At 39.4% G+C, this 24892-nt stretch overlaps 1 protein-coding gene across 1 annotated transcript in view; it reads left to right on the forward strand.

The window, feature by feature from the left end:
• Positions 1-22094, forward strand: part of SERPINB5 (serpin family B member 5) — a 40456-nt gene extending 18362 nt beyond the window's left edge. The window contains exons 3-7 of the mRNA XM_043977505.1: positions 6470-6607; positions 9266-9383; positions 12791-12933; positions 17748-17915; positions 20517-22094. Of these exons, the coding sequence (XP_043833440.1) occupies positions 6470-6607; positions 9266-9383; positions 12791-12933; positions 17748-17915; positions 20517-20909 (960 nt within the window). The 3' untranslated portion in view covers positions 20910-22094. The remainder of the gene's footprint in view (positions 1-6469; positions 6608-9265; positions 9384-12790; positions 12934-17747; positions 17916-20516) is intronic.
• Positions 22095-24892: the final 2798 nt, after the last annotated feature.

The following is a 24892-nucleotide window of genomic DNA, read 5'->3' on the forward strand; positions in this document are numbered from 1 at the left end:
TTGAGTCACTAAACCTCTCTTCATTAGAGTTTCCTCATCTGCAAAATGGAGAAGATAGTTCCTATCCCTACAATCTCATAGGGCATGTAGCAAGGGTCAAATAACATAATGCATTTGAACACACTTTGAGAAGTACTATGCCCAAACGGATCTGTGATCTCATCAGTTTGGATGTTCCCTACAGTAACGCATATTACTACCCATTCATACAGACTAACTCTTAGATATATCCTCCCATACTTGGGCCACTTGAAGTGCACCCAACATCCTGAAGACCTTCCTCACTAAGTACTATGCAAATATAAAATATTCTTTTCCCCTAAATCAGGATGTTTTTGTCAATGTAGCTTTGGTCAATCCCCAATAAAGTACCAGGCTAAATCAAAGCTTTTTTGAGTCTAGTGAGAATGAATTAGTTCCCTTGTCAGTAATGTGCAGGAAAGTTTGCACATCTTTATTTTGCCCAACACTATCTCTACCCAGTTCTTTATTTCTATGGAGTGTATTTCTAAGCTTCTTATTATCTTTATTCATATCCTCATTTGCTTTTAGTCATCAGATGAAATTCCCTATAATCTAGCATTACTGTACTAATGATTATTTTGTAGTTCAATAGCTTTTTTTTTTTTTTTAGTGAGGCAATTGGGGTTTAGTGATTTGCCCAGGGTCACACAGCTAGTAAATGTTAAGTGTCTGAGGCGGGATTTGAACTCAGGTACTCCTGACTCCAGGGCCGGTGCTCTATCCACTGCGCCACCTAGCTGCCCTCAATAGCATTTTTCCCCTCCAAGGAACTCTTTTTTTTTTTTTTCCCCTCCAAGGAACTCTTAAGAACTTTTAGCCTGGGGTCTCTGGATGAGTCCTTAAACATTCCTGGGGCTTTCTGGGTCATAATTTACATGAGGCCTAGAGATATAAGTCCCAGCTAAAAGAGCAGCCGTCCTTCATTTGCCTTTCCTCTGTTTAACCAGCCCCTTGCCCTGCCCCCCTCTGCCCCTGCCAATCCCAGTCCATTCTCCCGGAAGGTATGGTCACACAGGAGAATCGTTCATTCTTCATCCTTTGTTCTCAAAGAGGACCAATGCTATCATGAGTGGGGGTGTCTTGACTTGTGTGTGAATTGGAATTTAAGGGAGGCAGAGTTACACAGTCATCCGCCTTACTTTCTCCTCCAGCCACTGGAGTCCAGTAGCAAGACAAAAATCAAGACAACTGGTGATGGCCTGGGATGCAGTGGATGACCTAGGTCTTTGTAAATTAAGGTTTTTCTCAGTGTGTTTTCCTTGGTAAAGAATCTTTGTATCCTTTTTTAAAAATTAATAAAGTATTTAATTTTTTCCCATTACATGTAAAAAAACCCAAAATACTTTATTAATTTTTAAAAAAGATTCTTTGTATCCTTAAAGCTCTAAATTAATAATGAGCTGATAATAATGCTTCAGTGCTTAAAGTATTGTTACCGATAATGATAATACATCTTTACATAGAACTTTAACAATAGCATAGGGAAACATGGAACCTTTTTTTTTTTTTTTTTTGGCAGGGCAATGAGGATTAAGTGACTTGCCAAGGGTCACACTGCTGGTAAATGTCAAGTGTCTGAGATCAGGTTTGAACTCCTGAATCCAGGGTTGATTCTTTTTTTTTTTTTTTTTTAGTGAGGCAATTGGGGTTAAGTGACTTGCCCAGGGTCACACAGCTAGTAAGTGTTAAGAGTCTGAGGCTGGATTTGAACCCAGGTACTCCTGACTCCAGGGCTGGTGCTCTATCCACTGCGCCACCTAGCTGCCCCCAGGGTTGATTCTTTATCCACTGTGCCACCTAGCTGCTCCCAACCTTAAAAAACAAAAGCAAAAAAAAAAAAAGGAGATGTGTCCTTGCACACCCCCTCCACCTCAACAGTCATCTTGGCTACTTACTTTTCTGGTCTCCCAGCCAGAGTCTCTGTGTGGCACATTATGGCAATGTGATCTCTCATTGTCAGATGGTATTGGTATAATGTCTTTAGAGCATGATGTGGCATCTCTCATTTGCATGAGAGAACAATCTCCACTTTATATGTTGTAAGATTACAACCGTTTTGGATTTAGATTAGTTTGTACTAGAGAGAAAACATTTGATGACTCAGATGAGGAGCAAAAATGTAGGATTCAAGACCTGTCAGATTCTGGAGGCACTGTTGGGTTGAAGCAACTCATAAAGAAACTGAAGCAGTTTTCTGGGACACCCTTTCTGAGGCTTAGGGGAACTGTCTGTAGTACCCATGGAGTTAATGTAAGGACTGGAAGGGTGAGAGAAGTGCTTCAATCACATTCAACTCACCACCCAATCAATCAGTATTTACTGAGTGCTTGTCTGTAGCATCAAGGCTCTGTGGTGTAATGCTACTAGGAGTCACAGAACCAGGTTCATAGGATTTTAGGAATTAGGAACTCGAAGGGACTTTGGGGAATCCTTTCATCCAAACCCCCCATCTTACAGATGAGAAAACTGAAGCCCAGAATGGTGAAATAGTGTACTCAAGTGGCAGAGACGAGATTCAAACTCAGGTCCTAATCCAGGATTCTTTTTCATTCTACCATGATATTACAATTCTATCACTAAACAGTCACTGAATTTGAAGTTGAGTAAGCGATGTAGGCCAGGTAGGTGGCACAGTGGATAGAGGGCTGGCACTGGAGTCAGGGAGACCTGATTTCAGACCTGATCTCAGACACTTACTAGCTGGGTGACCCTGGGCAAATCACTTAACCCTATTTGCCTTAGTTTCCTCATCTGTAAAGTGAACTGGAGAAAAAATGGCAAACTACTCCAGTATCTTTGCTAAGGAAACCCCATATGGGGTCACAAAGAGTCAGACATGATTAAAAGAACTGAACAGCATAAGCCACAAGCTTCTTAGAGCCTCAGCCTCCTCCAATGAGAAGGTTAGACTTAAGTTCTCTTATGTCACTTCTAGCTTGAACACTCTAAGATTCTGTTATATGCACTGCCATTAGACTTGTGCAGTGTGTGAGATATGGAAAGCTTATGAGACCAGACCTTCGTTTTGAAAAACAAAACTACATGAAACAATCAGATAATTCTTAGTTGCTAATCTGGAGCATTAAAATTAAATGCAGTAAGAGTTCAGGGAAGAGGGGTCACCAGGGCTGGAAAGATTGGAGAAGGCTTTATGGAGAAAATAGGACCTGAGCCAGGTCCTGAAAGATGGACAGAATTTGTGCAGCAATGTGTGGTGAAAGAAACTCTGGGTAAGGAGTCAGAGAAACCTCAGGTCAAATCTCAGCTTTGGTATTTACTACTTGTGTGGCCTTGTGCAAGAAACTTTAACATCTCTGAGCCTTGGTTTCCCTATCTGTAAAAAAAAAAAAATCTGTTGTATTAGACAGCCTCCAATATCTTTTCCAGCTCTAAATGTATGATTCCACAAAAGATATTGGTGAGAAGTGATAAGTGAATGTAGGCCACTTAGGAGAAGAAAAGGAAGGTAGAATTCAATAGGGTGTGTCTGCAAAGCAGTTGAGGAGTGGCTGCAGACGCGACATTGCATGCATTCAAGGTAGACAAGGCTGCCTGGAGTTTAGATTATGGAGGGCCTTGAAGGACTGGTCTTGAGGTGGCAGGGCACATGATTTAGGAAGTTCATTTTTCTGTACAGGCCAATTCTAGAATAGCTCAGAGCAGCATTCTTGGGCTCACCACCCATTTCATCTCCTCTAGGTTTATTACTCTCTGCCAACTGCTTATCTGTTGTTTTCATTTTGGGTTAATAATAACACTCAGCTGGGGATCTGTTTTTGGAATAAAATGTAAGGCAACCTGGTATTTGTTGCTACAAGTAAGAAGGTGGAGGCTCCTGCCAAAAGACACCTTAAGCCTGCTTTCTGAAAAATCACACTGTCTTGTAGATGTGCATTTATAGAGCACCTACTGTGTTCCAGGAACTGTACTAAATGTTTTGCAAGTAAACTGGAAACTAAGGAAACTTCATCCATATCCTAAAGATAGACTCTCACCTTTAACAACAAAAAATCTATTGTGTGGATCATCTATTATATGTTTCAACATAATGAAGAATGTGTAAACATTACTTTAGACCATGGGTTGGCAAACTGTGGAAATGAGATGATACAGTGAGAGCTCCAGACCTGGAATCAGGAAGACCTGAGTTCAAATCTGGTCTCAGAAATTCACTAGCTGTATGACTTTGGGCAAGACACTGACTTCTGTTTGCCTCAGTTTCCTCATTTCTAAAATGGGGATTATAATAACACCTACCTCCCAAGGTTGTTGGGAGGATCAACTACCACCACCACCACCACCACTACCACTACCACTACTACTACTACTACTACTACTACCACTACTACTACTACTACTCCTCTACTATTACTACTACTACTACCTACAGCACTTGGCACAGTGCCTGGCAAGGTGCAATTTCCACACCAAGTTCATTTCCCTCAAGAACAAATGGGGAAAAGGGAGATCCTTAAGAGCTTTTAAAAAATGAAAGGGTCATAGATTTAGCACTGAATGGGACCTTAGAAATCATTTTGTACAACCCCCTCCTTTTACAAATAAGGAAACTCTAGGCCTAGAGAGTTTTGAGTGCCTTGCCCAGAGTAGTAAGTTATAGAACCAGGATTCAGACTTGGGTTTTCTGATCACAAATCCATTGTGCTTTTCTCTACCCCACATCACCTACTTCAAATATGTCTGTGATGGATCTGTTGGAACAAGTTCTTTTGATCATGTACAGTTTATTTAAGAAAAATTAGCAATGGAGTAGGAGAGATCTAGACTCACATAATAATTGTTGGAATGAGGTGGTGCAGTGGGCCTGGAGTCAGGGAAACCTGAATTCAAATCCCACCTCAGATATTTACTGTGTGACACTGGGCAAGTGTCCTACCCTGTTTGCCTCAGTTTCCTTATCTGTAAGATGGGCACAACAATAGCACCTACCTTCCAGGGTTGTTGTGAGGATCAAGTGAAATAAAAATTGTAAAGTGCCTGGCACAGAATAAGTATTATATAAGTGTTAGCTATTCATATTATATTATGTTGTGTTGTGTTATATTATATTGTATTATATCATATCATATTATATTATATTATAAATTATAGGCAGTTAGATGGCACAGTGGATAAAGTGCCAGGCCTGGAGTCAAGAAGATTCATCTTCCTGAGTTCAAATATGGCTTCAGACACTAGATGTATGATCCTGGGCAAGTTACTTAACCTTGTTTGTCTTGGTTCCTCATCCGTAAAATTATCTGGAGAAGGAAATAGCAAACCACTCCAGTATCTTTGCAAAGAAAATTTCAAATTCAGTCATGAAGAGTCAGACAGGACTGAAAAATGGCTGAAATAAATTCTTATTATATTAATATCACCCTGGTTGCACCTTAACAATAAGTCCATTTTCCCTCAAGGAAAATGAGTATTTCTGAAAGGGCTGGGGGTGGCAGTCTATCATTCCTCCTGTTCTGCCTTCTAACCTGGACTCTGCCCCCTTCTCTGTGTGAGGCTTTGTGTAAATCACATGGACTGTCGGGGGTTAATATTTCCCAGGAGTGTTGTAGTGTGCTATAATAGACTCAGACTTAAGACAGAGCCTGGGTCTGATTATTACTAGCCGTATGACTCAAGGCAAGTCGCAACCTTTCTTAGCATCAGTTTTCTCACTGATAATATGGCCATAATAAAACCCGTCATGCCCAAGTCACAGAGTTTTTTCAAGGCTAAGTGAGATGATCTATGTAAAGTACTTAGGAAGCCTTAAGTGCTATATAACTGTCATTTGTTATTATTAAATATTACCATTTCCATGAATTATTTCTCCAACTGATGATGCTAATTTTTTCTCTGAGGGAGCTTGAGACTTATCACATTTGAAAATTTTCCAGTGTTAACATTAGGAGCATTAAATTAGAGAATCCATTCCTAACACAGCTAACCAAGAAAATGTTGTTCATTTTTCAGTCATATCTGACTCTTTTTTACCTCATTTGGGATTTTCTTGGCAAAGACACTGGAGTGGTTTGCCATTTTCTTCTCCAGCTCATTTTATAGATGAGGAAACTGAGGCAAATAGGGTTAAGTGACTTGCCCAGGGTCACTGGTTAGTAAGTATCTGAGGCCAGATTTGAACTCAGGAAGATAAGTCTTCTTGACTCCAAGCCTGGCACCTTATCACTGCCCACAGCCAAGAGACTGGGATATAATTATTTATGCATGCACCATATTCCCCTATTAGACTAACCAGTTTTGTCAAGTCAGTGACTGTGGATCATGTGATTTGCATCTTGGCCCCTTCCCTCGGGCACATTCTCCACCCAGTGCCTAGCACAGGACACTGAACTTGTCCAGCACTTAACAAATGAAGGTTGAATGGAGCTGTCCAACAGTGACAGAAAAGATCAATGGTTTCCATTAAGCAGCTTTCTCTCTTTGTTCACAGGTCCTTCACTTTGAAAATGTCAAAGATGTGCCTTTTGGGTTTCAAACAGTGACCTCTGACGTAAACAAACTTAGTTCTTTCTACTCTCTGAAGCTGATCAAACGACTCTATGTAGATAAATCTCTAAACCCATGTATGGTAAGTTGCTTTAAAAAAAATTTATATACATGTAACTTGGGGAAAATTCTAAATAAATAAATAATTCTTTACAATTAAAAAAACATTGGCTTATGTTTCCTTTCACACTTTTAGAACTGTCCACAGGGTTGTAGCCACACTGGGGCATTTGGGATTTCTCAGGTATTTGGGGTCACCTGAACCTTAGCTGATTCTGTCCTTAATTATTATTGTAATTAATTAATTATTATTATTAATTATTAGGGAGACACTCTACAAAAGCCTGAGCATGTGGTAATAACTGCTGCTGCTCCAGGCCTGGTACTCTATCCACTGTGCCACCTTGCAATAAACATTAGGCCAGCTATTGATGGCATAACAACCAGTTAAACCTACTGCTGCCTGGCCTAATGCTCTCTAATCTTTCAACCGACCAATGATATTAATATGACAGAAGAGAAAAGCTCCTTCCCCTCTATTTTTATGTGCCACATTTATACAAAATATTTTCCCTATGTAGTCCTTCCCCTAAATTTATTTTAGCAGTGTTATGAGGAAGCTTTTATTGGAACAATTAAAATTTCTCATCATTAGTGAATTGTTTTTTAAAAAGTCAACCCTAAGAGTCTAGGTTCAATTAACAAAAGAAACAGACAAGGTAGAAAATCCTTTTTTCGTCTTTCACATATTATTACCAATGTAATTCCATTCTGCTCTCACTCCTAGGATACATTTACACAGGCAAAAAAAGCTGTAGAAGCAGACAAATTCTGGTTAATTTAATCAGTGTTGATAACTAAGCCTACCTCTTCCACAGTAGTGTTTTGCTTCAACTATCTGGATATTCCCTTCATCTCTCTGCTTCACTTTTTTTTTTTTAAGTGAGGTAATTGGGGTTAAGTGACTTGCCCAGGGTCACACAGCTAGTAAGTGTTAAGTGTCTGAGGCAGGATTTGAACTCAGGTACTACTGACTCCAGGGCCAGTGCTCTATCCACTACGCCACCTAGTTGCCCCCTCTCTGCTTCACTTTAACTACACACGGTGGTTTTTTTTTTGTTTGTTTTGTTTGTTTTTTAACCTTTCTTAGTACCAGTGATTAACAGCTACTTCAGAGTATGTATTTCAGTAGTCAGGAGCCAGCGATATCACTGTTTAGTCCAATCTTAAATGAACTTCAGTTGTGTCATGTTAGATTGAATGAAAATCAATTCTGAGGACAGAAAAGTGTCCTGAATTTCAGCAAGTCTCTTATAGCGTGTTCTCTCCCCCCAAAGCACTGTAGGACTCAAACATCCTAAACTTGATAACCACTAAGCTAAACAGCCTACCATAATTTTACTGCTTTTGGCAGCAGGTAAGAAAGGGACCTATTCTTAAGGCTCAGGTAATTTCAAATGATGTAATATATGATGTAATACCACATAAGGTTTTTGATAGTGCTTGGATTGAGAGTGATCTATGTCATAGGTGGACTGTACTGCTACCTTGGAAGCCTATGAATCATTTTAACCAAATCATGGAACTTTTTTTTTTCCATTTACTTTCCATTGCTAGCTTTGGTTGTGGGTTTTTTTTTGTTTTTGTTTTTGTTTTTGCTGGGCAATGGGGATTAAGTGACTTGCCCAGGGTCACACAGCTAGTGTCAAGTGTCTGAGGCCGGATTTGAACTCAGGTACTCCTGAATCCAGGGCCAGCGCTCTATTCACTGCACCACCTAGCTGCCCCGGTTGTGTACTTTTTGCATATCTCAGTAGTAATTCTGTTTCCTATGCAGAAAAATCCATTGACTTGTATATATAAAGAATCAATTTTCCTCTATTTCCATCTCAATCTTTTCCTCTCCTCCTCTTCCTCTTTTTTCTTTTGCTTCTTCCACTCTTCCTTCCACCTCTCTAGTCTTCTTTCTTTTGCCTCTTTTTCTCCTCCATTTCTCCTTCTTCTCTTTCTTCTTCCCTTCCTCCTTTTCCTTTCTCCTCCTCATTCTCTTTTATCTTCTTTCCCTCTTCCTCTTCCATCTTTTTGCCTCCATGTTTTCTTTTTCCTTCTTTTCTTCATCTGCTATCTTCTCCTCTTTCTTCTTTACCATCTTCCCTTCTTCCCCTTCCTTCCCTTCTATCTTTTCCCTTTCTTCTCCCTGCTCCTTTTCTGCTTCTCTTCTTCTTTATTCTCTTCCTTTTCTTCTTCAAAATTTACAGTGTTACAGCATTTGAAAAGATAGTTCTGGCTATTTCTCAATACTTCAAAATATTTGTGTTTTCATGGGTTAGGGTGTTCTCTCCACAAATGTAGATTGCAAGCTCTTCACTCCTTATTAGGCAGTTCAATGAGTTGTTATGGTCAAATAGTTCATTGCCTGGGGCCCAATCTCCTGGTGTTGAGTCTCTCCAAACACAGTTTAGGTTGGTCATCAGAAAGCAAATGCACTATCTATTGCTGAGTTAGTGCTTGCGATCTTCTCAGTTTGTTAGGATTTGTTACAACAGAAGCTTTGTTGTCATATTTTCCAAGGACTCAGAACTATGTCCATACTACAATGAGGCATTGGACCAAGAAAGTTTTTCACAGAGTTCTGTAAAATGTAATAGAACAAATACAGTTGTGTGTGGTATGTCAAGACTTTATTTTCTCTTTTAAGTAATGTATAATGAATCTACATTGTAAAACTTGTATTTTTCAGGAATTTCTCAGTGCCACCAAAAGACCCTATGCAAATGAAATGGAAACAGTTGATTTTAAGGATAAACTGGAAGAAACTAAAGGCCAGATCAACAAATCAATTAATGACCTTACAGATGGCAAGTATCTTTTAATCTAATGCTATAGCAGGGACCAGACTCTGCTTTTTCTTCTATCACCCCAAGCCAACACATATCAGATCAATTATAATTACATACCTGGAAGAAACTTTGAGTTGGTATTTAGTCTAAGCCTCTTTCTTCAGGCAGAACCAAAAAGTCTTAATGTGGTGACTTTCCCAGTATCTTGGCATTTTTCCTTTCATTTTCACATTAGAGTTTTTCTATTTTTATTTTTCCCCTTTAGATCAGCTCTCAAAAAAAGAAAAGAAAAGAAAAGAAGGAAGTTATAATTGGGGCAGCTAGGTGGTGCAGTGGATAGAGCACTGACTGGCCCTGGATTCAGGAGGACCTGAGTTCAAATCTGGCCTCGGACACTTGACACTTACTAGCTGTGTGACCCTGGGGAAGTCACTTAACCCCAATAGCCTCACCAAAAAAAAAAAAAAAGGAAGGAAGTTAGATTAGATCTCATTATTTAAGCCTATATGTTAGTAAGTCTACCTTGGATGATAGCATCTACAGCTGGAAAAGACCCTGGAGGTCATCTCGTCCAGCCACCTCATTTTATTGTTCAATTGCCTCAGTTGTATCTGACTCTTCATGACCCCATTTGCAGTTTTCTTGGGGAAGACACTGGAGTGGTTTGCCATTCCCTTCTCTAGCTCACTTTACAGATGAGGAAACTGAAGCAAACAGAATGAAGTGAGTTGTTCAGGGTTATACAGTTAGTAAGTATCTGAGGCTGGATTTGAGCTTAGTTCTTCCTGACTCCAGGCCCAGTACTCTGTCCACTGTGCCAACTAGCCTCATTTTACACGTGAATAAACTGAGGCCTCAGAATTTTAAGCCATTTGTCCAAGGTTGCAAAGGTAGTAGACTTAAGAGGCATTATTTGAATTCAGATTCTATGGGCCAGTGTTCTTTATTTTCATGTATTTAAGATAATTAAATAATATATCCCATTTCAGTTCTTTTACCTTCTGTATAAAAAAATTCAGTGAAAAGGAGAAAAAAAAAAAAGATTGTTTTCTTCAAGGCCAGATCTAGGCAGAATCATGAAGCAGTTGCAATGTCTTTAGTCCTTAAGCCTCTTCTTGTATTGTTACTGATCTGATGTATTGTTACAATCTATTGGTACATCTTTATAATCTAACGAAGGCTCCTCTTCAGGGGCCTATCCAGCTCTCCTTTGTAATATGCAGGTTTTCCATCTTTCTTCCTGTTTCTTTACCCAAATATGTCCCCCTCTTTTGTCTCCCTCAAAAACTTCTTAATCTTGTGTTCAACAGAGCTTCAGTGTTCTGTTTCCCCAGGCATATCTCTAAATCAATCTAAAAATGATATGATTATAGGTTTCTCTTCCCAGGCAGCAAATTTGTATTTTAATGGGAACCTTTTGGAGACAAATCTTTAACCCAGGGAAGTAATTCTAATGATGAGCATTTCAAGGATTATAGAATTTGAGATGATGAGAGGTTCTTTTAGACAAGGGGGGAGTTCTCAAATCAAATCTCACAGGCAGAGGTCTATTATGCCAACTCCTTCACAAGTGTGATTTTGTGATTTACCGATCTGTCACACAATATTTTTCCCCATCTCCACTGTGCTTTTTCTTTATTTCTTTTTTTTAAAATTTCTTTTTTTTTTTAGTGAGGCAATTGGGGTTAAGTGACTTGCCCAGGGTCACACAGCTAGTAAGTGTTAAGTGTCTGAGGCCAGATTTGAACTCAGGTACTCCTGACTCCAGGGCTGGTGCTCTATCCACTGCGCCACCTAGCTGCCCCTCTTTATTTCTTTTTAGGCAGGAATTCTTAACCTGAAATCCATGAGCCTCCAATGGATTCATGGTAGATTTCAGGGGAAATAAACTTAGAGGGAAAATATTTACACACTTATTTTTCCTTGTTTTTTTTTTTGGCGGGGGGTTGAGGCAATTGGTGTTAAGTGACTTGCCCAAGGTCACACAGCTAGTGTCAAGTGTCTGAGGTTGGATTTGGATTCAGGTCTTTCTGACTCCAGGGCTGGTGCTCTATCTACTGTGTCACCTAGCTGCTCCCTACACACTTATTTTTACTAACCTCTAAATAAAATTTAGTATTTCTTTCAATTATAAATTTAAAAAACCCATGTCAAAAGCAGAAATGAGACTAGTCTGGATGGAACCATGTTGACTTCTTGTGATCACCCCCTTTTTTTCCCTAGATGTTTACTAGTCATTCTTTCTTAGGATACAATCTAGAAATTTGCTAGCTCAAGCTCATTAGCCTGTGTGTATGCTCTATTTCCCTCCCCCTTTTATTTTGATGAAAAAAACATCGGGAAAATTTTCCTCTTTCGTTATGTCATACCTCTCCCCTCCTTCAAGATCTTTTGAAGACCTTTGCCTCAGCATTCACAAAAATACTTTAGGATTCCATTTGTCTGGATATGCTAACTTGAATTGATTATTCATCTGTATTTCAACTCAGAATGACATATCACAGAATCAAAGAATTTGAGAGTTGGAAGATACCACAGTAGCCTTTTAATCCAAACCATATGTGAAATGTATTTCCACTATAACTTACCAGACAAGTGGTCATCTGTATTAATCACTGTTCTCTCTGTTTCAGTCTAATGATATTCACTTTCACAGAGAAAAGAGAAGCAAAATAACATTTTTGTAATTTTGCTTTCTTCATGTCATTTACTTTTATCTCCCCATATACCCTGTAATCTTCTAATTTAACTCAAAAAGCAACCTCTCCCACCTCTTCCCCTAACAAATTTTATTGTTTTGGCTTTCTTTGCCAGCCTCAGTTCACTCTGAGCTTTAGCATTCCATGTTGTATGTGAACCATAGAAATCACGAAATTTCAGAGCTTGAAGTAACCTGAGACATTATCTAGTCCAGATCTTTCATTTGAAATGAGAAAAAAAAAATGAGGACCTGAGAAGGAAGTTATTTGCTCAAAAGCCACACAGAGGGTCAGAGTCGGAAGTATGACTCAAGCCCAGGTCTCCTAGCTCCCCACTCAAGTTCTTCCCATATACAGTCGTTCTGTACATGGCATTGTTTATATCCTATGGCCTCTGCTTCCCTGACTAGCCCTGACTAGGAGAGATGCGTGCTGCTATACTAATATGTAAGCAAGGACTCCCTGCCATACCCCTCTCCCTTCCCCAAAGACGTTTTCTCAGCCAGTTAGCTAGCTGGGAAATTTGTGAGCATATTATGTGCTTCCTCTTCCTTTCCCTACCAAAGTAGTCATGGACATCCTACCCAAGGTTGTCTGAGGAACAAGTTAGAGGTGTTGAATGACCTTACTTCCTGTTTCTATTCTACCTGTAGGTAAATAATAGGTGTCAAATTTGGAAAATTCATTTTATGAAATTTGTGTGGATTTAAAAAAATACCTTTTCAGGACATTTTGAGAACATCTTGACTGAGGATAGTGTGAATGATCAAACCAAAATCCTTGTGGTGAATGCGGCCTATTTCATAGGAAAATGGATGAAGAAATTTCCTGAATCTGAAACAAAAGAATGTCCTTTTAGAATCAACAAGGTATGTGTTCCAGGTGTCCTAAGAGTCATGTGTTGATTATCAAAGGCTGAACTGGGGGAGATTTTATAAGATTTATATTTCAGAGCGGGAGGTCCCATACAGTTATTGCCCCTTAGAAAAGGACCCAAATTACTTGGGCCTAAAAAAGTAAAAAAAAATAATTCTGCAGGTCATAATAAACTGCTGGTGTTCCTATATTTCAAGCCTCACCTTTGGGTGTCCCTCCAGTCAGCCACTCACGTTCTGAGTGACTTTCTTTATCTGTGAAACAGGAGTAGTCATATTTTGGTTTGTAAAATGCCTGAACCATTTGGTAAATATAAATATAGGTGTCATGTAAGGCTAGAGTAGTTATATATAACTTCTCCTCCCTACACCTTTCTCCAACGGAGTTTCTAATTTCTGCCAGGAGAGAAAGCAGGAGATTGGATCTAGAGACTGTACATCACTCCAGTTTCCTCAGAGAGAAGGAGTACTGGGCTAGAATTATATCTATCATCTCCCTTAAATATTATTAGTCTAGGGGATGTAATTTGTAAGTTCAATCTAAACTCTTGATTGCTATATCTAAAAGGATAAAGGATGATTCCAAGCTTTATATTTTTGACTCCCTTCCCATCAAATGCTTGGTCTACAATGAAAATGCATAACAAATAGCAAATAAATCCATTTATCCAAGTTAGTAGCAAAACAGAAATCAGAGAAAGTATACATAGGAGAATTACATACACAATGCACATGCATATTTGTATGTGTATGCATGTATACATGCATGTGTATATATATACAGATATATACATACCTATATACACACATACACTTATATACACATACATATATATATGTATGTATGTGTATGTATATATATATATATATATATATATATATATATATATATATATATATATATATAATCTCAGATAATATACAGGGTAAATGAGTTTGGGGAGTAAGGTAGCTCAACTCAACCGAGAGAGAGAGCGCCCAGTTTCACTTCAGGGGAAATTCCATGAAGTCTCTAGAGCAGCAAACTGTGAGTAGGGTCATAATGGAGGCTGTTAAGTCTTCTTATGTCAGTTTCTTCTTGGAGTCTTTCTCTCTTCATGATCATAAAGAGAGGTTGAAATCCTGTACATCTTTTATGTCCATACTGTAAGCTAGAAGAACTCAAAGAGACCAAATCTCTCCTCTATCTTGATCTTGCCAACTCCACCCTGCCCTTCACACAAGCATGGGGCATGATAAGGAAAAAGTCCCACATCAATGGGCTCTGAGGCTTGGGTTACATTAAAAAAAAATACATTAAAAAGCATACTGACATTTCTACTTTTGATGAGAGGTAAGTGTGTGTCTGAGGCTAAGGAGCAGATTTGAAATTAAAGCGCAAAATACAAGGAACATCTCAGAGAGTAAACTTAGGAAAATCATTTTACTTTCTCTGTTTCCTCTCCTGTGAAATCACTATAGTAATACTTCACATCAGTGGTACTGACAATAGGAGAGAATACCTGTCCCCTCTTTCGCTAAGATGAGGGGCCTGATGTACCAGAAGGGGGAAATCCCCCAACTTATTCTAAGCCTTTACAAACGAATCACTCAGTTTCCAAAATGTCTTGTAAATTATTTTTTCACTGTTTCCTTTCATTCTGAAATGAGAGGGTATTGAACTTTATACAGATCTTGTTGTGAGTTAGGAGGGTATAGTAGTGACTCAAAAGTCAGCAAAGTACAGGGGAAAAGAGCACTGGAGTATGAGTCAGGAGTTCTGGGTTCAAAAGGAAGTAAGGAAACAGTTATTAAGCACCAACTATATGCCAGGAACTATGATAAACATACTATCTCATTTGATCTTCACAGGTTAGAAGTAGGTGTTATATCATGATCACCATTCTATAATTGAGGAAACTAAGGCAGACAGACAAATGATTTGCCAAAGTCACTTGATTTCTCTGGGTTGCAGCATTCTCTTCTGAAAATAAAGGCACTGGACTATGCAATCCCTAAGAACTCTATAAAGACCTGCCAGAATCTATCTGTAGAACACATTGGCACTAGCCAGATTACCAGTGAAGCAAGTTCTTAGCAGTGGGTAGCCACTCCTGCATGGTGTTGGATTCGCATCATGCTGGCTATTGGTCCTCTTATCTAAGGAGATTACTGGAAAAACTCTTCAAAAAATGCTATAAATCTTTTAATTTTTTACATGAAGTTTTGACCCTGCCACTAAATGGTGCCCCTTAACAGGATTTAGTGCCAGTCAAAATTGTCATTCGATTGTGATAATGGGGGGGGGGGAGAGGAGGGATGGAAGAGAGGGAGGTCAAAGCATCCTTGACTTTTTCCCCCTGAAATCTCCATGGGCTTTCCAGTTTTGAATTGTCAAAAATATGAACGAATACCCTTTGAGATGGGGGAAAACCTTAGCACTCCAGCTTTCTCATTTATTAAATTTTAAAGCTTGTTCAAACTGGTCCCAGGCCTGATACCCTGACTCTGCGAACAGGATTAATAAGGAACTAGAATGTCAGCGATCTTTCTCTGTTTCCCCTAATAGGGCAATAAAATGTCATTGCAAGGCTTTGGTGCTGCTTTCTTCCTGAGGACAGCCGAAGCTATTACTTTCCTGTGATGGCTTGGATTTCTGTCAGTCCTTGCACTTTTGAGCCACATTATTAAAGCTTTTCTCACATCTTATGCCATCTCCTTCAAGGCTTGCCCTAAATTTCTGAAGCTATTCATGAGAAGTTTAGTACATCAGGCTATTCCTACATAGGTGACCCAAATTCAGTTCTGACATATGAAATAAAAGAAGCATTTGGGAAACCACAATTTGATCTAAATTTAGGGACTGTCAATTATTTAACTGGTTAGAGATTTTAAAACTGGAGTCTAATCCCTGACCCATTTTAAGTGTAGTAAATCTAGGGGAAGAACCTGGTCATGTACTTTACCCATCCCGACTCTAGAGGTTTCTGGTCACATAAGAAAAATAAAGGAGGTGATTGACTGCTTTCCAGTGACTAGAAGATTTCCCATGAATATTTTCCCATAAACTTAATATGGCCATTGAATTTTTTACCAAAAAATTTCAACAATGCCTCCATGGAAAGGGTGATCACTGAACTGTCAATTCTTTATTCCACAGTATAAATTAAATGATCATAGATTAACAAGAGAAGGAAACAAAGATGATTTTTGATGGTGTGTGTGTATATTTTCTACAAATCAAAGGGTATGGGAGTTGGAAGGTGCCTTAGAGACTATTTAATCTATATTTTGCTGAGGAAGAAAAGTGATGTCCATAGAAGTTTGTTTGTTTGTTTTTAATGTGGGGCAATGAGGGTTAAGTGACTTGCCCCAAGTCACACAGCTAATAAGTGTCAAGTGTCTGAGGTTGGATTTGAACTCAGGTCCTCCTGAATCCAGGGCCAGTGCTTTATCCACTGCGCCATCTAGCTGACCCCAGGTCCATAGAAGTTTAAGTGATTCACCCAAGTTATAGATGTGGTTGAGGAGCTAATGGCAGTGTTGAGACTAGAATCTAGAGCTTTTGGTTCCTAATCTGATATTCTTTTCTACTATACCATGTGGCAAAGGGACCATAGAGAGGAACACTTAAAAAAAAAAAAAAGGAAGCAGATGGGCAAACATAAGCTTGCTACTGACATTGTTGTCCAGGGTCAACCCATTCTGTGGGTTCTAGGAATACAATCAGTAGGTTTAGAGTCAACCTATTCTACTTTACATGGACATTCTATTGCACAATAGTATTAAAATAGTATTAAATAAAATAGTATTAAAAATATTAAAAAGGACATGTAATTTTTCATTATTATTAGCATTGGATTAGCAGGAATTATGAAAGAGAAGGAGGCATGGGATTAATGGAAAGAAAGAGTAGTAACTGGTTTAGAAGTCAAGAGCCAAGGATCTTTCTTTCTTTCTTTCTTTCTTTCCTTCTTTCTTTCTTTCTTTCTTTCTTTCTTTCTTTCTTTCTTTCTTTCTTTCTTTCTTTCTTTCTTTCTTTCTAGGCAATTGGGGTTAAGTGACTTGCCCAGGGTCACACAGCTAGTAAGTGTCAAGCGTCTGAGGCCAGATTTGAACTCAGGTCCTCCTGATCCAGGGCCAGTGCTTTATCCACTGTACCACCTAGCTGCCCCCCAAAAGTCAGGGATTTTAATCTTAGCCCTGAAAGCATTGGACTGTGTGATCTCAGAGAAGTCATATAATCTCCATGGACTTCAGTTTCTGGGTGTGTAAAAATGAAATTTGAACTAGACCAGGGGTTACTAAATTGTGATCTGTGAACTTGCTTTTTAAAAAAAAAAAAACATTTATAAATGATTTCATTATAATTAGTTTCCTATGTATTTTATTTTATGCAATTAAAAACCAATATTTTGAGAAGGGCACCCACCATAGGCTTTACTAGCTGGCCAAAGGTGTCCATGGCACAAAAAAGGCTAAAAATCCCATGGCTAGGTGATTTCTAAGGTGACTTCAGGTTCTGACACAGCAGGACTTACTTTATTTGTTAAGATATGAATGCTTTGAAGACTGGTTAACAGTGTCTCTGCCTAGACATGCATGGGTTATTGTGAAAGCCTGGAATGCTTTACCAAGTGAGGCTCTAAATGTTCTATGGAGCTTTGGTGACGCAGTCTTATTTGGAAGTAGGTAGAGAGATTAGATGTTGTTTTTCAGCCTGCTGTGCTTCTAATAAAGGCAAATCAATTAAGCTGTTCACACATGCTGTCTTTCCTGATTATCCAGATGATTGTGGTAGATATCTACATGTCTCTTATGTTTTACAGACAGACACCAAACCAGTGCAGATGATGAATATAGAAGCTACATTTTGTATGGGCAACATCAAAGATATAAACTGCAAGATCATAGAACTTCCCTTTCAAAATAAGCACCTGAGCATGCTCATTTTACTGCCAAAAGATGTGGAGGATGATTCAACTGGATTGGAAAAGGTAAGGAATCTAGGTGATGCTTTCACAAATATACACTGCCTTGTAATGGGGAAATAGTTGTAAACTTCACCATTTGGGGATTTGTTGAAACCTATGCTGCCTCGATGGCAAACAACAAGGTGGCACAGCGGATAGAATTGTCGGGCTGGGAGTCAGGAAGACTCATCTTACTGAGCTCAAATCTGGCCTCAGACACTTATTATCTGTGTAACTCTGGGCAAGTCACTTAACCATGTTTGCCTCAGTTTCCTCATCTGTAAAATGAACTGGAGAAGGAAATGGTAAACCACTCAGTTTCTTTGCCAAGAAAACCCCAAATGGGATCACAAAATGTTGACATGCCTGAAAAATAATTGAACACTTACAGACCCCCCTGCTTTTGATGCTCATTCCAGTGCCACAATTGAAGGACCTGGGGGTCATTCCTGGGGGGTTTGGTCTAGTGGATGTAACCTTTCCTTCTTATGGCTCACTTGTCCCTATGCCAGCTCACTCTGAGGTCAGCCATTTCAAGAGTCTAGAAGCTGCTTCACTACAAGTCTGAGGATTTATGAGGGCATTATGGGCAAAATGAATGATTCAGGTTGGGATCTGAGTCTTACTTAGAGGTCTTTTAGTTCAGAGAAGCAGTAGGGTATAATGGATAGAGAGCTGGCCTTAGAGTCAGGAAGACCTGGGTTCAAATCCTGCTGATCACATGTATAGACTGTGTGTCCCTAGGCAAGTAATTTAACCTCCTTATGCCTCAGGCAGCTCTTTGAGACCCTTAAGTTTACAACTCTGCCTATAAGGTACATGGGTTTCCTCATCTATAATTCCATGTACCAGTGACATTATGTCTGCCCCCCAAGCCAAGTTCTGAATACTTCTGTCCAATTAGCCAAGGCTAGCATATTTCCAGAACCTCTTCCTCTTCGTGATTGGAGAAGCCTGTATTCTTTTCATGTTTCCACTCTGCTTCCATCCCAAATCTAAGACAAAGCCTTTCTGCAGCAGATCCCTGAGGAAGAAGACAGCTCTTATTAATTCCTACAATCCTGCTACTTTTCTAGATCTGTTTCCCAGACCTTAAATCTAACCTGGGTCCCATGTCACCACCCCTCACTCCATCAACTTAATCTCTGACTGTCTTTTGTTGTCTCTTGGAGGTACTGGCCTCTTTATTCCACCAACTTCATTCCATGGCATTTAGCTATTGTTGGGTTAGACTGAAGTCCATTTCTCCTGTCTTTTGCCTAGTTCAGCAGAAACTTATCTATGTAAGAATAGTATTTTACATATGAAAGATCATTACAAAGAGGATAATGTCCTAGGAAAGGAATGAACAACAATAATTATAGCTAAGATTCACCTGGCACTTACTATGTGCTGGGCCCTGTGCTAAGCATTTTATTATCATCTCATTTGATCCTCACAACAACCCTGTGAGATGAGGAGACTGAGGCAAACTAAGATTCAATGACTTATCTGAGGCCACACAGTGTCTGAGGCCATATTTAAACTCAGGTCTCCCTGACTTCATTTTATCCACTACTCCAGTTAGCTGCCTCAATGGTAGTGGGAGGGGGTGGGAAGTTTCCTCATTAAGGTTCTGTTTTGCGTGATGGTGGCATCACTCAATAGAAATGAAACAGTAAAAAACTGTTGGGTGGAATGAATCTTATTCTTTGAGGTTTATCAAGAATACTTTTGGGGCAGCTAGGTGGCACAGTGGATAAAGCATTGGCCCTGGATTCAGGAGGACCTGAGTTCAAATGCGATCTCATACACTTGATACTTACTAGCTGTGTGACCCTGGGCAAGTCACTTAACCCCAATTGCCTCGCAAAAAACAAAAACAAAAAGAATACTTTTACATTGCATCCCAGCAGCTATTTCCATTCAGAACATCAAAGCCCCTTGGGTCAGCCAGATTTACCTCCTATCTGTCCCTCACACATGACATTCTGTCTTTCATCTCTGTGTCTTTATATAGTTTGCTCAATATGCCTGGAATGCACTCCCTCCTTACTTGTATCCCTTAGAGTCCATAACTTCCTTCAGAGTTCAGCTTAGGTTCTATCTTCTAATATGAGGTCTTCTTTCTTCTTCTTCCTTCTTCTTCCTCTTCCTCCTCTTCTTCTGGGCAATGAGAGTTAAATGACTTGCCCAAGGTCACACAGCTAGTAAGTGTCAAGTGTCTGAGGCTGGATTTGAACTCAGGTCCTCCTGAATCCAGGGCTGGTGCTCTATCCACTGTGCCACCTAGCTGCCCCCGCATGAGGTCTTTTCTTAATCCTGTCACCTGTTAGTGCCTCCTCACTGTATTCTGCTCCCCTCCCCATCACCTTAATTTACTTTGTATATTTTTTGTATTTACTTAGATTAGGATGTGGTTTTTTTCCATTAATTGACTGTAAGCTGTGTGAAGTCAGGGACAGTGTTTTTATTTTTGTATTCCCAGAGCCTTTCCCTGTTCCTGGCAAATAGTAGATACTTAATAAATGTTTATTGATTGATTGGTCATTTTCATTTTGAGGGCTAAGGTGAAGGAGGATATCCCCCCCCCTTTTATGCCCATTGGTAATAAACCATGCTTTGCTTCTTTTTTTCTTCTTTCAGGTTGAGAAAGAGCTCAGCCCTGAGACACTGCAGGAGTGGACCAATCCCAGTACAATGGCCAGCGCCAAAGTGAAACTTTCAATTCCAAAATTTAAGGTGGAAAAAATTATTGACCCTAAAACAGATCTGGAGAGCCTTGGAATGAAAAATGTCTTTGATGAAAGCACAAGTGATTTCTCGGGGCTGTCAGAGACTAAGGGAGTAGCTTTGTCCAATGTCATTCACAAAGCCAGTTTAGAAATAACAGAAGATGGTGGTGATTCTATAGAGGTACCAGGATCTCGAATCCTGCAGCATAAAGATGAATTTAATGCTGATCACCCATTTATTTATATCATTAGGCACAACAAAACACGCAATATAATTTTCTTTGGAAAATTCTGTTCTCCTTAACACAATGTATAAACAACCCTGTCTTAAGTTTGCCCAGGTGCAGGTTTTTATAAACTTTGCACCCAGAGAATTACTTTCTAACTTTGGCATATTATTAATATTTTTGGATCAGGGAACAATAAATATTTTTCATATGTAGTCATTACATAGAATAGCCCTCTTTTTTAAAGTTATTTTTATTTCACTCCTTTCTCAAAAAAGAGAACAATGTGAATTTTTATTTTTTAGCAAAAAAAAAATACATCACATAGATAGAAATATTTATTTGGTAATTGTTCATTTGGGGACAACTCTCAAACATCTCCAGAGGATCCACCTACAGGGGATGAGCTTCTACCATTGGTCATTCCGATGTAGCCAATTCTGGTAAGGCTAGTTCTAGGTGCAGATTCAGATGGAGTGAAAGATTTACCGTATGTGATTCACTGGGGTTAGTATAGAGGGCAGTGCAAGGGTTGGTTGGGCTGGGAATAATACAGGGGTCTGTGGCAGACTTGAGAAGCCATGCAAAATTGGATCTTGACAGAATTTTTCATTTGGTTCAGTTCTGTTTAGTGGCTCTAGCTAGAGGGTAAAGAGATCTGTTGTTGCGGCAGGAGTTAGACTGAAAACCCTGACGGGAAGGTCAGACCTACACAGAGTGAACTCTTTCCTAAAGTGTATCTCATTGGTGCTTTGCCCACCAAAAGGTAGCAGTGGATTCCAAGTAAGAAACAAAAAGGTTTTGGACACCTGATGTTAGGTCCTTCCAATGCTTGGAAACGCTTCAATTTGAAATAAAAAGACCTTTTGAGCTTGGGAAGAAAGAGGGCAGCAACTAGACTCTTGTCTGGCATGGTGGTGGGAAAAGAATGGGAATTTGGTAGGGTTTGGGGTTTGTTTCTTTTTTTTTCAGAATAAAACTCAGATCATTAAGGGGCTTTTGACCCTTTACCATTCTATAATTTTTCTAACTTGAGGGAATGATTCAGCAAAGGGTTTAGTTGGGATTTGGAGTCAATGGGCATTTGTAAAGGCAGTTTGATAAGCTACTAGCACAACATAGACCCATCTGTTAACTCTGGGTAAAAGGAATCGGATTCCTCGACTAATGGGTTACTTTGTGACTTGGATCCTCTGTTGAGTGTCCTATAAATGGGTTTAATTTCCATCTCTGTTTTCTTGCTGCATGTGTTGGGTATTGAGTTCACCTTATACTATTCAAAATAAAATATTATTAAATTAAGTGTCCATAGCTTTCTTTCTATCATGCCTGCCATTTACAAGGACACAATTATTCTGTGACTTTACATAATATTCTGTTTTCAAATGTCATAATGAAGCCTTAATGTAGGGGGGGAAATATAGGAATATTAAAGATGAAGGAGACAGAGAGGTCCAACTCCCAAAGTTTACAAATCAGCATTTGAGAGTTGGAATGAACTTTGGTGGCCATGAAGTCCAATCCATATAGGAAAAGAATCCCTACCTGACTTCAGCTTGAAGATGAAAGTGGGGGCGGTTTTGGATCCATCACTGCTCTAGGCAGCTTTTTTGGTCTCTAATGGCTATGAAGTTTTTCCTGACATCAAGTCTAAAGGGTCTCTTTGCAACTTCTACTGATTATCTCCTAGTTCTGCCTTCTGGGGCCAGATAGAAGAAATCTACTCCTTTGTCCACATGACAGTTCTTCATATACTGTTCCTCTGAGTCTTTTTCCCCTACAGGCCAAACTACCCCTCTTTTCTCACCAAAATCTCTAATTGTGTGAACTCAAAGCCTTTTCCCACCCTGCATGCCTAGGGTCCTACAGCTCCCAAGTGACAGATCTTTCTTCCTGTCCTTACCTATAACCTTCATCTATCCCCTGTAATGATTGGAATGACGCCACCTACTGGAGACTTACTATAGAAAAGTTCTGCCACGAAGGAAGGTCTTTGAGGGCACGACCATGCGTCTTTTCTTTAGTGTCAGGAAGCGACGTTTGCTGGTGGGAGGAGGAAGGGGGAGCCGGGCGCTCTGTCTCTCTCTCTTTCCTGAGGACGCTGGTGGTGAAGGGAGCTAGAAATGTGCTCTCCCTTTAATAGATAGATGAATCTAGGCCTGTCTCTCTCTCTTTACCAAATTCTTATTCTCCTTAATAAATGCTTAAAAGTCTAACTCTTGCTAGATCTTATAATTTATTGGTGACCACTCATTAGATATTTTAGATAGTTTAGCTAGAATTTTAGCCCTTAACACCCCCAAACCGTCCTCATGTTCCTCCTCCCCAATTCTAATCATTTCCTTTTAAAACTCTTATCAGAGAGGAAAGGGGAGAAAACAAAATAGGATATTTCGTGATGTTTTCACCCACTAAGATGGGATGAAATAAGGCCTGCAAAGGAGCCCTGGAGCCCCTTTCTATCTCAAGGCCTGGACAAAACAGATAGTTATCTTTTAAAAAATAATAAATTATGTTTTACTTTGCAAGAAGACTACTTTCTCTTATTGAGCCTTCATTCCTGCAGCATCTTCTGCAGCTGTTTGAAGTAAATTGTGACACCCTTTTTGACTTGTGGTGCAATGAAAACAGAGCTGATTCTGGAGTTAAAGGACTTGGGTTCAAATCCTACCTTGGACAATTGGGTAATCTAGGGCAAAAAGCATTTCGCCTTACTAGGCAGTTTCCTCATCAGTAAAATGAGAGGCTTGGACTAGATGGTCTCTGTAATCTTTTGCAGCTGTGGAGCTATGAGTTAGATCCTATAATCTTACTCTTTCTTGTGTGGTAGATGTCTGCATGCCATAACCTTTGTTGTAGAAAAAAACAAATCTTTGCTCAGATCAGCCCATTGGAGCATGAAATTAAGACTGGCAATTTCACACAATATTGCCTCCTGTCAAAGGTAACTATAGCAAACCATAAGTAGGCCTGTCCACTTGGAAGAAGTTACTCTTCACTGGTCCCCTACCTAGCCTTAGGATGACTGACCTTCCTGATACCCATTCCTTCTAATCAAAATTCTCTATTCAGGGGGAGGCTGGTTTCCACTTGGGCACTTTGTGGCAACCTACACATTCTCTGTTATAGGTGGCTGCCTATGTTGCCTAAGTAGAAGTCAGATCATATCCTATTTCCACATTCCTCCCTAGAAAAAAAAATGAATGAGGAAACCAATAGACCTTTTTCTATGTCTGGTAGTAAACAAATGTAAGACCAGCTGGGAAACTGATCACTTGAATAAAACAATGTGACTGCTTGTTCATAGCAGCACCCTGGGGAGTATTGCTGCTGCGATGGTGGCTATTGATCATCAATCAATCCACAAGCATTTATTAAGGACCTACATTTTCTAGGCACTGGGTTGGGTTCCAGGAATACAAAGACAAAAATAACAGTCCCTGCCTCAAGGAACTTATGTTCTATCACCAAAAAGTATTTAATGATCATCTACTATATTTGAGGCTCTGAGATAGAATAGTATGGGTGTTTACAAAGAGGTACATGACAAGGCACCTGCCCTTGAGGAACTGACAATGAAAAAAACAATGTTAAAAATCAATACAATTATATATATATATATATATATATATATATATATATATATATATAACCTATATCAGATTACCCACTGTCTAGGGGAGGGGGTGGGAGGGGAGGGAGGGAGAAAAATCTGAAATTGGAAAGCTTGTATAAACAAAAGTTGAAAACTATCTTTACATGTAACAGGAAAAAATAAAATACTTTATTATTAAAAAATCAATACAATTTGAGATAATATAGCACCGAATTTCAGAATCTAAGAATTGGAAGAGGTGATCTAGTCTAACTCGTGGCTGATCACAAATCCCTGCTACAACATATCCAGTAAGGAGTAAAGTAGCTTTCACTTGAATCCCTACTACAACATATCCAGTAAGGGGTAAAGTAGCTTTTACTTGAAGATGGTTAATGGCGGGGCAGCTATGGGGGATAGCTCTAATTGTTAGACTTTTTCTTGACAGCCAGCTTAAATTTATTT

This window comes from Dromiciops gliroides, chromosome 1 (genome assembly GCF_019393635.1).
Source record: "Dromiciops gliroides isolate mDroGli1 chromosome 1, mDroGli1.pri, whole genome shotgun sequence".
Taxonomy (NCBI): Eukaryota; Metazoa; Chordata; class Mammalia; order Microbiotheria; family Microbiotheriidae; genus Dromiciops; species Dromiciops gliroides.